An 11,607-nucleotide genomic window follows, 5' to 3' on the forward strand; every position below is an offset into this window, starting at 1 on the left:
CTCAATAGGCTAACCGTGTGCAGAAACAGCTGTTGCCACAAGGTGAATACACAGACGCCAAAGCTACGTAAGTGGCAGCAAGAACTTGGTTAACAAAAAAAAAAATTATAAACAATATGCCATTTTCGTTAAGCGTGCAACATTCAAGTCGGACTTAACGAAGTCGGTTAGGCAGGCTGGCAGCAAGAGCGCGAGAGCACTCCAGCGAAAAGGGAAGCCAGAGCAATAGTAAGAGTTAGTTTAACGAAGAAAACATTGAAAAAGAGAGGCGACTGCAAGTTGATGAATCAAACTTGAACTGCAACTTACATAGCTAAGAGTACATATTTTAACAAAAACAAACGAAAACATTGCTTATCACAGCTTCATTGGCGTTAATGCGCTGGCAGTGATCACGCACAAAAGCTACAGCAACCACAACTGGTTTCCACGATGCAGCACAAATTCGTTTACTCCAAACAGTCGACTTAAAACCGACCGCTTCAGTCAAGTTTCATGCAAAGGCTTTGCGATTGCTAGCATAACTGATGTTCATTTTAGGCCACCTAGCGTAAACTAACTAGCAGAAATATGCGCGTCATGATCTGTACGTCTTCAGTTGCCGGATGACAACGTATGCGCACGCACACGCCAACGCTTCCAAGCTGCATAGACTTTACAAATAGAAATTTTGAACGTTTTACAATAACAACGAGTTGTTGGCCACTTGCGTGCCGCTAAGCCAGCATTTAAAACGAAAATTGTTAAATTGTGAAAGTCAAAGACGACAGAAAGGTGACAAAAATGTGTGAAGCATACGGAATACAAGAAAGAAAAAAATCACGTACACACATACAAGCATAATTTAATTAACAACGCAAAACCAGCGAGAGAACATCGCTAGCAAGTGAATGAAAATTATTATTTCTATTTTAATTATAGTGAGCCTATCAGCAGATGCACTCAATAAACCACACATTGTAGTATAACAGTTTAAGTCAAAGAATGTGCTAATTGACAGCTTCAAATGTGTGTGCAAATCGTCGCATTTGTAAAAGTGCAAACATTAAAAGAAAGCATGAAATACCAAATAGCTTTTCAAAAGTACTCGAAAGCGGCAATTGATTGCCTTTTGAATAATCCGTAAGCAAAGTGTTGGCATTCAAACGGGCTATTGTAGTTGTTTTTGTTGTTTTTTTTTTTTGTTTGTTTGTGCTGTGCCAAACTGTAATAGCACACTTTAACGAGCACGCTGTGAATGAAATTGTTTGAAATGTGTGCAATGTTTTGACACAGTCACCCACAATCGCCGAGCGGTCTTTGTGCTGATGTCAAAGTGAATGCGTTATTTGTGATTGTTTCGTGAAGAAAAGCTTTATTGTATTATAGTATGTGAAGTAAAATGCATAAAAGTATTGTGTGGTGATCACCAGAAGATTTGTTTTTTTTTGAAGAATAGAGTGCTAAGAATTATTTGAAAAGATCTTGAAATTCTATAAGTGTTTATGGAACGCGGCGAGCATTTACGTTTGACAATACTTGAATAATTGAACTTATTTGTATGCTACTTAAGAGTTGGAAAGCGTTTTAGAACATAACCTAATAACTGCTTGTACAATGTATGTGCATATGTAGTACATAGTATAAAGTGATCATTTTTGCGACTCTAAACGAAAGACTTAAGCAACGAACTTTGTTTTTTTTTATCTTCTTTAAATGGTTATGTATGTATGTGCGCATATCCACGTATGCCCTGCAAGAAATTATATCAGTTCAGAAATAGTTACATAACTAATTTTTGGTGGTGGGTATTAGTTCCAGTTGGATCTCTCAACTGAAGCTTCAGATGGTCAAATCTACATTTAAGCGATTTGATCGAAGCATAATTAATGAGTAATACAATCTAGACCAGTTCACCACTTTCAGTTCTAATATTGTGACCACCGTGGTATCTCCTCCTCTGAGTCTGAAAATGATGCCGTATCCATCCATGTAGTCGAAGTCACTGACGTAGGTCGGGAGTATGTGGGTATCTTTTGGGTATAATATATAGAGGGGTTCCGGCCACTGACCTATCTTTTAATGTGACCAATGGGCCGTCATAGGATGTTGGTGGCAACCCACTGGCTTCATTGACTGTCCAGCAGTAATGATTTTTGAGGCATCACCGAGCTCATCCGATCGCACGGTACGTCTATTTGACGCTGAAGGTTGAACGGTATACAAATTTCGCGCTATTTATTAGCGACGAGGCACCCTTTGACCATGCGTTCATCTTCGTACGATGTTCCAGCTTGAAGCTGGGGGGATTTTTTAGTGTTATTAACAACTCATAGGACTGACTGAGCCGTGATATAAAAAAAAAGTCCGAGACCATTACCTACACAGATCCCAGGAACCATACTGTCATACCAAATAACCATAATTTTATTTATCCCGTTCTGGAGCCAGGATATAACTATAGGCTGTTATTACCCACCTCAGCGTTGACAGTATAACAGTACTTCCCGCAGTACCTGCAGATTCGAATTTGCATTTGGTGAAACCTATATTTGGCTACAATATTAATTCAGCCCTTCTTTAATAGATTGTAAAAACGATTAAAACCGGATGCATGTATATGAAAATTAAACGGACTAAGAAAAACACTCAAAAGCAATAGAAAGTAGATAAGTGTTACCAATAAACCAGACTTCCATTGCGAATTGTTTTAATTACTAAAAAAGTGAGTGCAAGAATTCCTCAGCGAAATATAAATTGTTAAAAAGTCAATAAGAGTAATAACAGCTAAGCTAAAATCCATAAATGCAGCAAAACCACAAACATCTTTAAAAGTGGAAACAGCCACAGCAAGAACATCAGAAAAAAATCGAAATCATAACCATCAAGAAGGATTAATAGCATCAGCAGCTATGGTGAGAACCACCGCAGCAAAAGTAGAATCTACAGAAACAACGAAAAAGACATACCGTCGATCAATCATAACGCCAAATTGGTTGGAAAACCCACAAGACGATACCAAGATGGCCTATAGCATCAGCCACAGCAGCTCCACAAGTAACATCAACAGCAACAGCAACAGCAGCAAAAATAGTCACCACAAAACTGCTCACAACCACAAACACTGCGTGCGAAATCGGCACAGTAGGGCAGCGCAAGTAAAAAATTCATCTGCAACAAGAGCATCTTTAGCTGCAGCAACCACAGCATCAACAACACTTCGCCAGCGTACGCGAATGATGCTTAGCGGTTGCCACTTGTCCACCAAACTGCGTCCGATAGCGCTATTTATCATCATCCTGCTAGCAACCGAATATGTTACGCCCGTAGAAATGGCAGACATGTATGAAAGTACGACGCCAATGCAGCAGTCGAGCAATGACCGCAACTCGTCTTTCAGCGAACATAACAGCACAGCGAGTGCAATTATGGCAACCAATTGGCAAGAATTCGATGCGACAAACAACAGCAGCTTCAGTTGGAGTAATCACAGCCACAGCAGTGCCAGCGATCTCGACAGCGACAGTGGTCGCACCGCTAATGGCGGTGATTCAATTTTCTTGCGTTTTGTAAAACGTTTCTCAACCGGCAATGAGTTGTGGGATGACATTATACGCGATTGTTATCAACAACCTACCTTTAGTTGCTTTCAGAAGAATGTTTTCACCTACCTAAATGGTGCGCTGGATTTGCACGATGTAAATATAACGCAACGTCTGAAATTCTACCGCAATCATGTGGATTATGCGGATATGCAACATGAACCGACGGAGGCGGCAGCAGCGAAGGATAGCCTGGATGTTTCGTCAGAGGCTGATGATGAACATTTGCTCAACAACGAGATACCCCATGAGGAAGGGCGCGCAGAAACAGGTGAGTGGAATTCTTTTGCTTATTTTTCCTTATTTCTCGGGCGAGTTTGTGAAAACTGTCAAAAAGGGGAAGAATTTTAAACACTCAATTTTTAACCAATAAATATGTATGTACATGTTTTTTTTTTATTTATAAGTGAAAAAGCATCAAATGAAGCATTAATTTAACGTTATTGTGTTTGCTGCCGATCAGATCTAAAATCTGTAATTTTTTGCGATTTGACGTTTAGTTTCGGCCACGAAAAAGGTTGCTTTCACTTTTGTGAGAGCATTTCGTACTTACGCTCATTTGCCCAAAACTAGCCCAAAAATGCTAAAAACGAACTTAATAATTTCCTTTCGCTTTGTAAAATCTAAGTTTAAGGGCATAACTGTTATAAGTTTTATCGCTAAAATGTTGCTCCATAACAATCAGATTACAAATATTTTTTATTCCGCCGATAAGAATTATGTATAACCCAGTGTTTACTTTTTACGTTGCTTGATGCTATTTCACTCTTCCACTTTAATTTTCATCATCCTTATCTTCTTCTCCATATCCATCTTCATCAATATCCTTATCTTACAATGTTTATCAGATAACTTAAAAACTAAACGTTGATTATAATAATAATAATTATTAACTCATATGGACGAAATAAAAAATTACAAATAAATTATAAATTAAATAAGTTGGAGATGGCAGTTATTTTTGGTCCCGTGCTATTTTACTGAGATTGGTTTTTCATAATCAGAACTAAGAGATCAAATTTCATTGAGAAGAGGTTGCAAGGTTATGATGTTTTAGATGAAAAACTACGTCACGTTGAATTTTTGTTTGAACGCCTTTAATCTTATGGGCACGTCCACGCGGCACGATACTATCGCACACATATTAAACTTTACATAACAAGCTAACCGAGAGATGGAGAAAAACACATCGGCATGGCTTGAAAACTGCAACTGGTAACGAAATATTTATTTAGCAGTCTAAGCTACCCCTTTACACTTATTTCAGTTTGGTTATTGAAACCTGAAAACTAGGTTTCTATGAGAATATTAGGAGAGTCCAAGAGTCAACTGCTCTCACAACACTATACCAAGCCACATCGGCTTAGTTGGGATCTTTCGGAGCACTGGCGTATTATTTGTGGTTTCCAGATTGCAGATAAATTATATCAAGTTAAATCCTAACTTTTAGTCTTCTATTTTTCGAATCCACTTCAAGTTTATGTATTTCAGCTTGTTAGCTATCGTGCCGTTCATACATCTATGTCAGTTGACCTAGCTAGGTGTTTCGAAAAAACGACTCTCTCAACATTTGCTAACTTAAAGATCCAAAAATTAAATTATTGTACTTCAGATTCAATGGCGAAGATTATCCTTATCTTATCTCTACGTGGTTGGTTGGTTTCACTTTTCGCCAGTGTTTGGAGAATGGTCATGCTGAAGTTTATACCGAAGGCTAGAAAAAGCCCAAGGATTTCATACCGATCAGCCTCTCCTCGTTTTTTCTTAAAACGCTGGATAGGCTAGTTGATTAACAAATTAGGACCAAGATTCCTCGTGATCATCACAAGGTGATGTATTCTCACCTCTTCTCTTGATTGCGTTCGTAAACGACCAGCCAGAGGAGTTGTTGGGTACATGTTTCCGGGTGATTGATTTCCTATGCGGATGATATTGCACCTTTAGTGAGAGGTAGGTTTTTTGAACCCTCTGCGATTTAACCAAAGTGTTCTTGAACCTGGTGAATAAACGGTCTACAGACTGCGGACTTGCTGTAAATCCATGTACCAGGAGGTACCAGGTGTCTCAGGCTACTCCACCCTCGATCAAAGACATTCGTTTTGCGCTTACTGACAGGGCCAAATACTTTAGCTTTATTTTAGATGGGAAGAGGTTTAAGTGTCTGTATACAGTTAAAGGGAACACTACGTAAGGGGTGGGACCTCTCTTCTAAAGTTATCCACTGGCTCTATGAAATCTCGCTTACGTTACGCTCTAAGCTAACAGTGAAATGTCTAAATTCTATTCCAGTCGCTTTGGCTGATAAACTGGCTAGAAGTGGCACCATCGCGATACGTTAGTGTAAGAACTGGCCTAAAGTTCAGTTACTTAGGGCAAAACAGTTAATAATAAGTTGCCTTTCCTTTTTCAAATGCAACTAAAAATATTTACCCTTACGTAATTATGTCACTACAATCCAGAGAACAGTTATGCAATCTTCAATTGAACTAGTAGCCTTTTGACATATGTATTTGCATAATGAATAAGATAATGGACATAAAGTCGTAAAACTATTGTAGTGGCTATTTAAGTTTAAAACAAATTTAATTACAAAAATTGTCGCTTACTATTCACACACTTTTATAAGTATTACGTCAAAAAAACAATTATCTGTCATTGTGTAATACAAAGATCAGACGATGATGGAAGTATGGAGCTCAATTCATGCCCTCCCCATGAGCTCCATTAAGACTATTAAATTAACTCATTTTGTTGGTAAACAAATCATAGCAAGCGATTCACGAAAGTTTTATTTTGCGACGCAGATAGTAAAAATATCAAAACATTCATACATACATAGCATATGTAGTGACCGAAAGTAAATGAGTCAAAATTTGTAGCTTAACTTGAGCAAAAATAAATGTCACGCAGACATTTCGATATTAGTTCACTTGGAATTTACACATACATATAAACACACATGCATACGTAAATTGGATTTCGGGCACTGCGCAGCCAAGTACAAAAAATATACATGGACCGAAAAGTATAGGTAAACACAAACTTATACATATATATCATATATGCATATTCATACATACATATATACATAAGCATTTACATACTTACCTACATACGCTGATTAGTGAAAGTTTTCGAGCAAAAATGCATTTCTGTTAAGAAACGGCCGCAAACGGTCCAACAACATTCACTGGAAACAGAAGATGACGAAGAAGCAAGCTGAAGTAGATAAAAAAAAAGAAATGTGTTAAGTTAAAACATTAATGCGAATAAAAAATAATTCGTTACAATGAAGAAAAACTCAAAGCAGATCAACGTCGATCAGCATGTAAAAGCCTTCACATTCACACCTGGCACACACACACACACGCACACGCGCCAATTACCCTGCAGGAAATATATTTAACTATAAGTTAACTTGAAGTTGAATAGGAAGGTATTAAAGGTCACTATTATATCTATGGCAACTAATTACTTTTGGACATAAAATATGAATAAGAAAACATAACTTTTTTTTAATTTTCTACCTGTACATATTCTGCTTAAGATGGTCCAATATTCGAATTCTATCAGACATAACTTCAAAATGATAATATAAAACTTCGATCTTCATTTTATTTGTCTTGAATTCGAAAAAATATATTTGTGAAGTGCAGAAAAAAGTGTACACACTTGTTTAAAGAAAACCATCTCCCAATCATGTCTGCATGACTTCTGCATTACGTTTCAACTATTTAGATTACAGTTAGCCTTTTATAATTAACTACAGGTGAGAGATTTTTTATCAATTCATAATTTTTTTCTTCAGGGTAGTGTTGGTTTCGATCGTATGTGAATGGAATTATTTGTCTGTATATGCGTGGGTATGTACATATGTGTGTGTGTGGTGTACAACAACAAACAGTCTATTAATATTAGCATAAATTACGGAGAGGTATGCATAAAATATACTGAATGTGAATTTTCGATGAAAACGAAAGTGATTTTGTTTGCATGAAAGTGAATTCGGAGCGGATTAAAAGAATTCATTGGATAATAGCAGATGAGCAGCTTTGATTTTCTGTCTCTTCTATTATAAAAGTGTCTAAAGTAATTAGCGCACGAGTGAATAAAAACTAAAATAACGAGCGATAAGATTTTCGCTTATCATTCTGCATGTGAGCACTGCAACCACTGTATGTGTATGTATGTACATATGTAGGTATATGTAGATATGTTCGGCTTGATTTGCTTATTTATTTATTGTTCCAATTTGATAATAGACCTTCGGGTCTAGTTCTGCCATAGCGTTCGAAGCCGGTGTGGAATTTTACACACACCACAAGTTAGAGAAAAAATTCCATTTGCCACGCCCATGTTACGGCACACGCGGTGGGCCTTCAAGGTCAACTCTTCAACGTTTGGTAGCTGAATTCGAGGCAACAGGTGTGTTAAACAATTATTCAGTATGCCAAAGGAAAACTAGATCGGCAGGGAATATTTTAAAATGAAATTTGAAAATTTCAGAATTACATTTCTCGACTGTAAAATAAGATATTCGAGCTAACTCGACCGCACACAGTGAGCTCTTTTAACACTGCATGTGAATTAATCGTAGCGCTTTCGACAGAAGCAATATTTTGATACGAAACTAAACAAAAATTCTTTTCATGAAAAAATATTGCCATTGGGTCACAATTACCCCTTGACCTTGAAAAAATTGGCAAAAATAGTGAACTTCGAAAAAAATATGCAAATTTGAAAGCACATTTATTTGTCTGGCTGTGGCTGAGTGCGCAAAGATGCTTTCCAGAATTTGTTGATATGCAGAGAGGGTCAGGTTTCAAATTCCACTGCAGGCAACATGCAAATTAATTTTTTTTTTTTTGTTTTATCTTGATTATTCACTTCGCGGATGCTTTTTTGGAACGAACGCGATCATTTTAAAATGCGCGTAATTGAATTGGATACAGTACTTTCGTTGACGTTTATAGTAAGATCAATTACGTTTCTATTTGATTTTAATATTTTTTCCCCTCAGTGTAGTAGATGCATCAAACAGGCAAAGTTAAAAATATGTTGAGCTTATTCTGCTGATTGGCAGTGTTTATATTTAATTTACTTAAAATTCAGTTTTGCTCAAACAATCCTTAAAGTATTAACCCTTCTCCGTTTTTAAATGTCCTCATATGTGCGATAAAGTTTTATTTTTTCGAAAAGGTTTGCCGCCTATCCGAAAAATTATAACATATGGGCTGTTCGTTAATCTAAAAAATGAGTTGTCGAATGAACGGACTTGGCCTCCAGATGTGCAGTAAGGTAATATATTTATTTTTTAAGTGTTGCCGCCTGTGTTATAAATTACAAGATGCGTTGGTTGCTTCACCAAATGCGTATATGTACATACTAATGTACTCATTCAGCCAGTGGCGAAGCCAATTCTTTGATAACTTACCTTTCAGCATGTTCAGGAAAAATATCGTAAGCGCCATTTTACCTTTAGACAATAAGGTATGCAGAAAATAAATAGTCCTATTAGAAAGCTAGCATTCGATATTACTGTTGACCATTTAAATCCAAATCAATTTTTACACTGTTTAAGGGAGAATTAAATAAAAAACATCTCCTTTAAAATGCACCTTTTTTCGCAAACGATAAAATCGCAAACAGCGGTCGATATGTAGTTCAGATTCTGATTCGTTGGAAAATATCAGTGGCCACAAAAACACATGTTTATACACATATCTACTCAAAACTCTCTTCTAAGTACTAGGGTATAATTAAAAACAAAAACAAATCTCCACTGTTAATTTCAGTTAAAGCTCACCAAAATTTAGTTGAAATGTAAATATGTAGCTTACTTTTACTTTTCTTTCTTAGTCACAAAAATACACGCTTAACTTTTTCCACACAGCTTCCGTAATTGGGCGGCATTTTAATGACGCCAGTTGTAAATTTCCTTCGAACTTTGGCTTTTACTTTTCGCCATCCGCGTTTGCCATTAAGAACCGACACTTTTACTTTTANCGCTGTATATTTAGTAAAATCCAATCTAAGAGTTTGGCCGCAAATCTAATCTATATATTAAGTCGCCCATTCCATTCAATTTGGCAACTGACTAATTGGCACTCTATTAAAGTGCTTCGTTAGATAGTTTGATTGCTGCTTACCTAAAATAAACACAAATATCAAATAGTTTAGAAGTAGGAAGCATTAAGATGAAAGGTTTAATGCCAAGTGGGAGTGCTTAAATACCTTAAGATTAGAAATCAAATATTTGAAAACGTTTTTCGAGCGTTACAGCTGAAGTACAGAAAGCATTGCACGTACATAAGTGGTTCAATGGATTAGGAAGCAGATAGTGGTGTCGAAAATAATTTAATAAACATAAAGGCGATGAGCTATTAGTTACATATTTATTTTATTAAATAACTAGCAAATGTTTGGCTTCCTTCACGGCGCCTGATTACCACTTCCGCGTCGGCCAATGCAAAAGTAATGGTGAAAAGCAAAAACGGTTTGGTAAGTAAAAATTATTAGTTTGGGTTAGAACGGCTGAATATCAGTCCCCTCCCCACTGGCATTGACAAGGATTTTCACCGCAGAATAAGTAAAACTTGAAATTGTGATATGTTTCGCAACTCGGCCATAGAAAAAAAATTTTGGTAGAAATTTTGCACGATTCTCAATTTGGGTGAAATTGAACAAAAGTCTAAGACCCCTCTCACTCCGCGCCCACCACAAAATCATTCTCTTATCGTTATTTATCTTTCCAGTTTTATAGCTCAAAAACTGTTGTTATATCTCAAAAACTATTGGTTGCTTTTAAACAGGTGGCAACATTTTTCAATATATTTTCGAAATTAAGCTTTCTTAAACCTCATTACTTTCCATCCATATTGTAATTCTTTATTTTTTAACTTATTTATAAAATTGAATTCAAATTTTTAATAGGTGGCACTCTCCTCAAAAAATTGTTCTTACTAAACCTTTTTTTAAATCTCTATCAAGGGGCAAAACCATACTAAAAAATGTGGTTGAATTTATTATTTAAAATTGAATTTAACTATTTGAGGACATAGCAACCCTCTTTTGAAAATATGTTATATATTAGTAGGATTTCATTTACCTCGTCAATTAAAGTGAGATTAAATTCCTAGGCTGGTTGATACGCATATTAAATTATTTAGGTAAATTTCAAATTCAATTTGTTATTTAAACCTCACTTTAGAACAGGTGGCAACCTTCGTAAAGTCTATTTTTGCAAAAAATCGTGATATTTTATTTTACTTATTAATAATTCGATTGTAAATTTTAAACAGTTGCAATCTCCTTTAAAAGTATTTTCAAAATAAATAATTTTGGAACCCTTTTCGTTCGAAGCTCACCTTGTTACAAATATTTTATTTATCTTATTAATTGATTGATTTTTACTTTTAACAAGTAAGGAAGTATAAGTTCTGGCAAAACCGAACTTTATATACCCGGCGCAGGTATCAAATATGGTCGTTTCAACTTGCTCCAAACTACATTTGCATGATAAGTAGGGGGGTTTTCCCCGACTTAAAACTTTTTCGATAATATGCTGACTTACAGCCAATTTCACCAAAGCAATTTAAGTGAAAAATGATTTTAATTTTTTTAATTTCATATGGGTATGAAAAAGGTGGCAACTCTCTTCAAGAGATAACCTATATATTAATCCATGCTACATATAGCCTATCGGTGTGCCAAATTTCGCCGAAATTCAATCAGCCATTAAGTAGCAACAAACATACATGCACACTGAATTACTCACTCACAAACTATCGGATTTTTAATGTTCGTAGGAAGTAGGATATTTATTACTAGCGAGTCAAGTGCAACCTATGTGAATTTGCCTTTGGCTCAAGCCTAATGTATTTATATACATTAGTCAAGCTGCCTTGAAAAATGTGCGATTGATGTATGTACATACGTAAGCAACAGCATTTTAATATCATTTTTCTGTGAAGCATCAAATTGGCAGAAATAGAGAGAGAAAGAAAATTTACTAATCGACATCTTT

General features: G+C 36.0%; 1 protein-coding gene across 1 annotated transcript in view; it reads left to right on the forward strand.

Annotated features, from left to right (window-relative positions):
• Window positions 1-612: 612 nt before the first annotated feature.
• Osi17 (DUF1676 domain-containing protein Osi17) overlaps window positions 613-11,607 on the forward strand; it is a gene marked incomplete at its 3' end in the record, with an annotated part of 24,730 nt that continues 13,735 nt past the window's right edge. Inside the window, 3 exon segments of the mRNA XM_017626375.1 lie at window positions 613-886; window positions 2,567-2,848; window positions 2,851-3,852. Of these exon segments, the coding sequence (XP_017481864.1) occupies window positions 2,785-2,848; window positions 2,851-3,852 (1,066 nt within the window).

Source organism: Rhagoletis zephyria, unplaced genomic scaffold (assembly GCF_001687245.7).
Source record: "Rhagoletis zephyria isolate East Lansing unplaced genomic scaffold, Rhagoletis_zephyria_1.1 Rzeph_scaffold_04581, whole genome shotgun sequence".
In the NCBI taxonomy this organism is placed as follows: Eukaryota; Metazoa; Arthropoda; class Insecta; order Diptera; family Tephritidae; genus Rhagoletis; species Rhagoletis zephyria.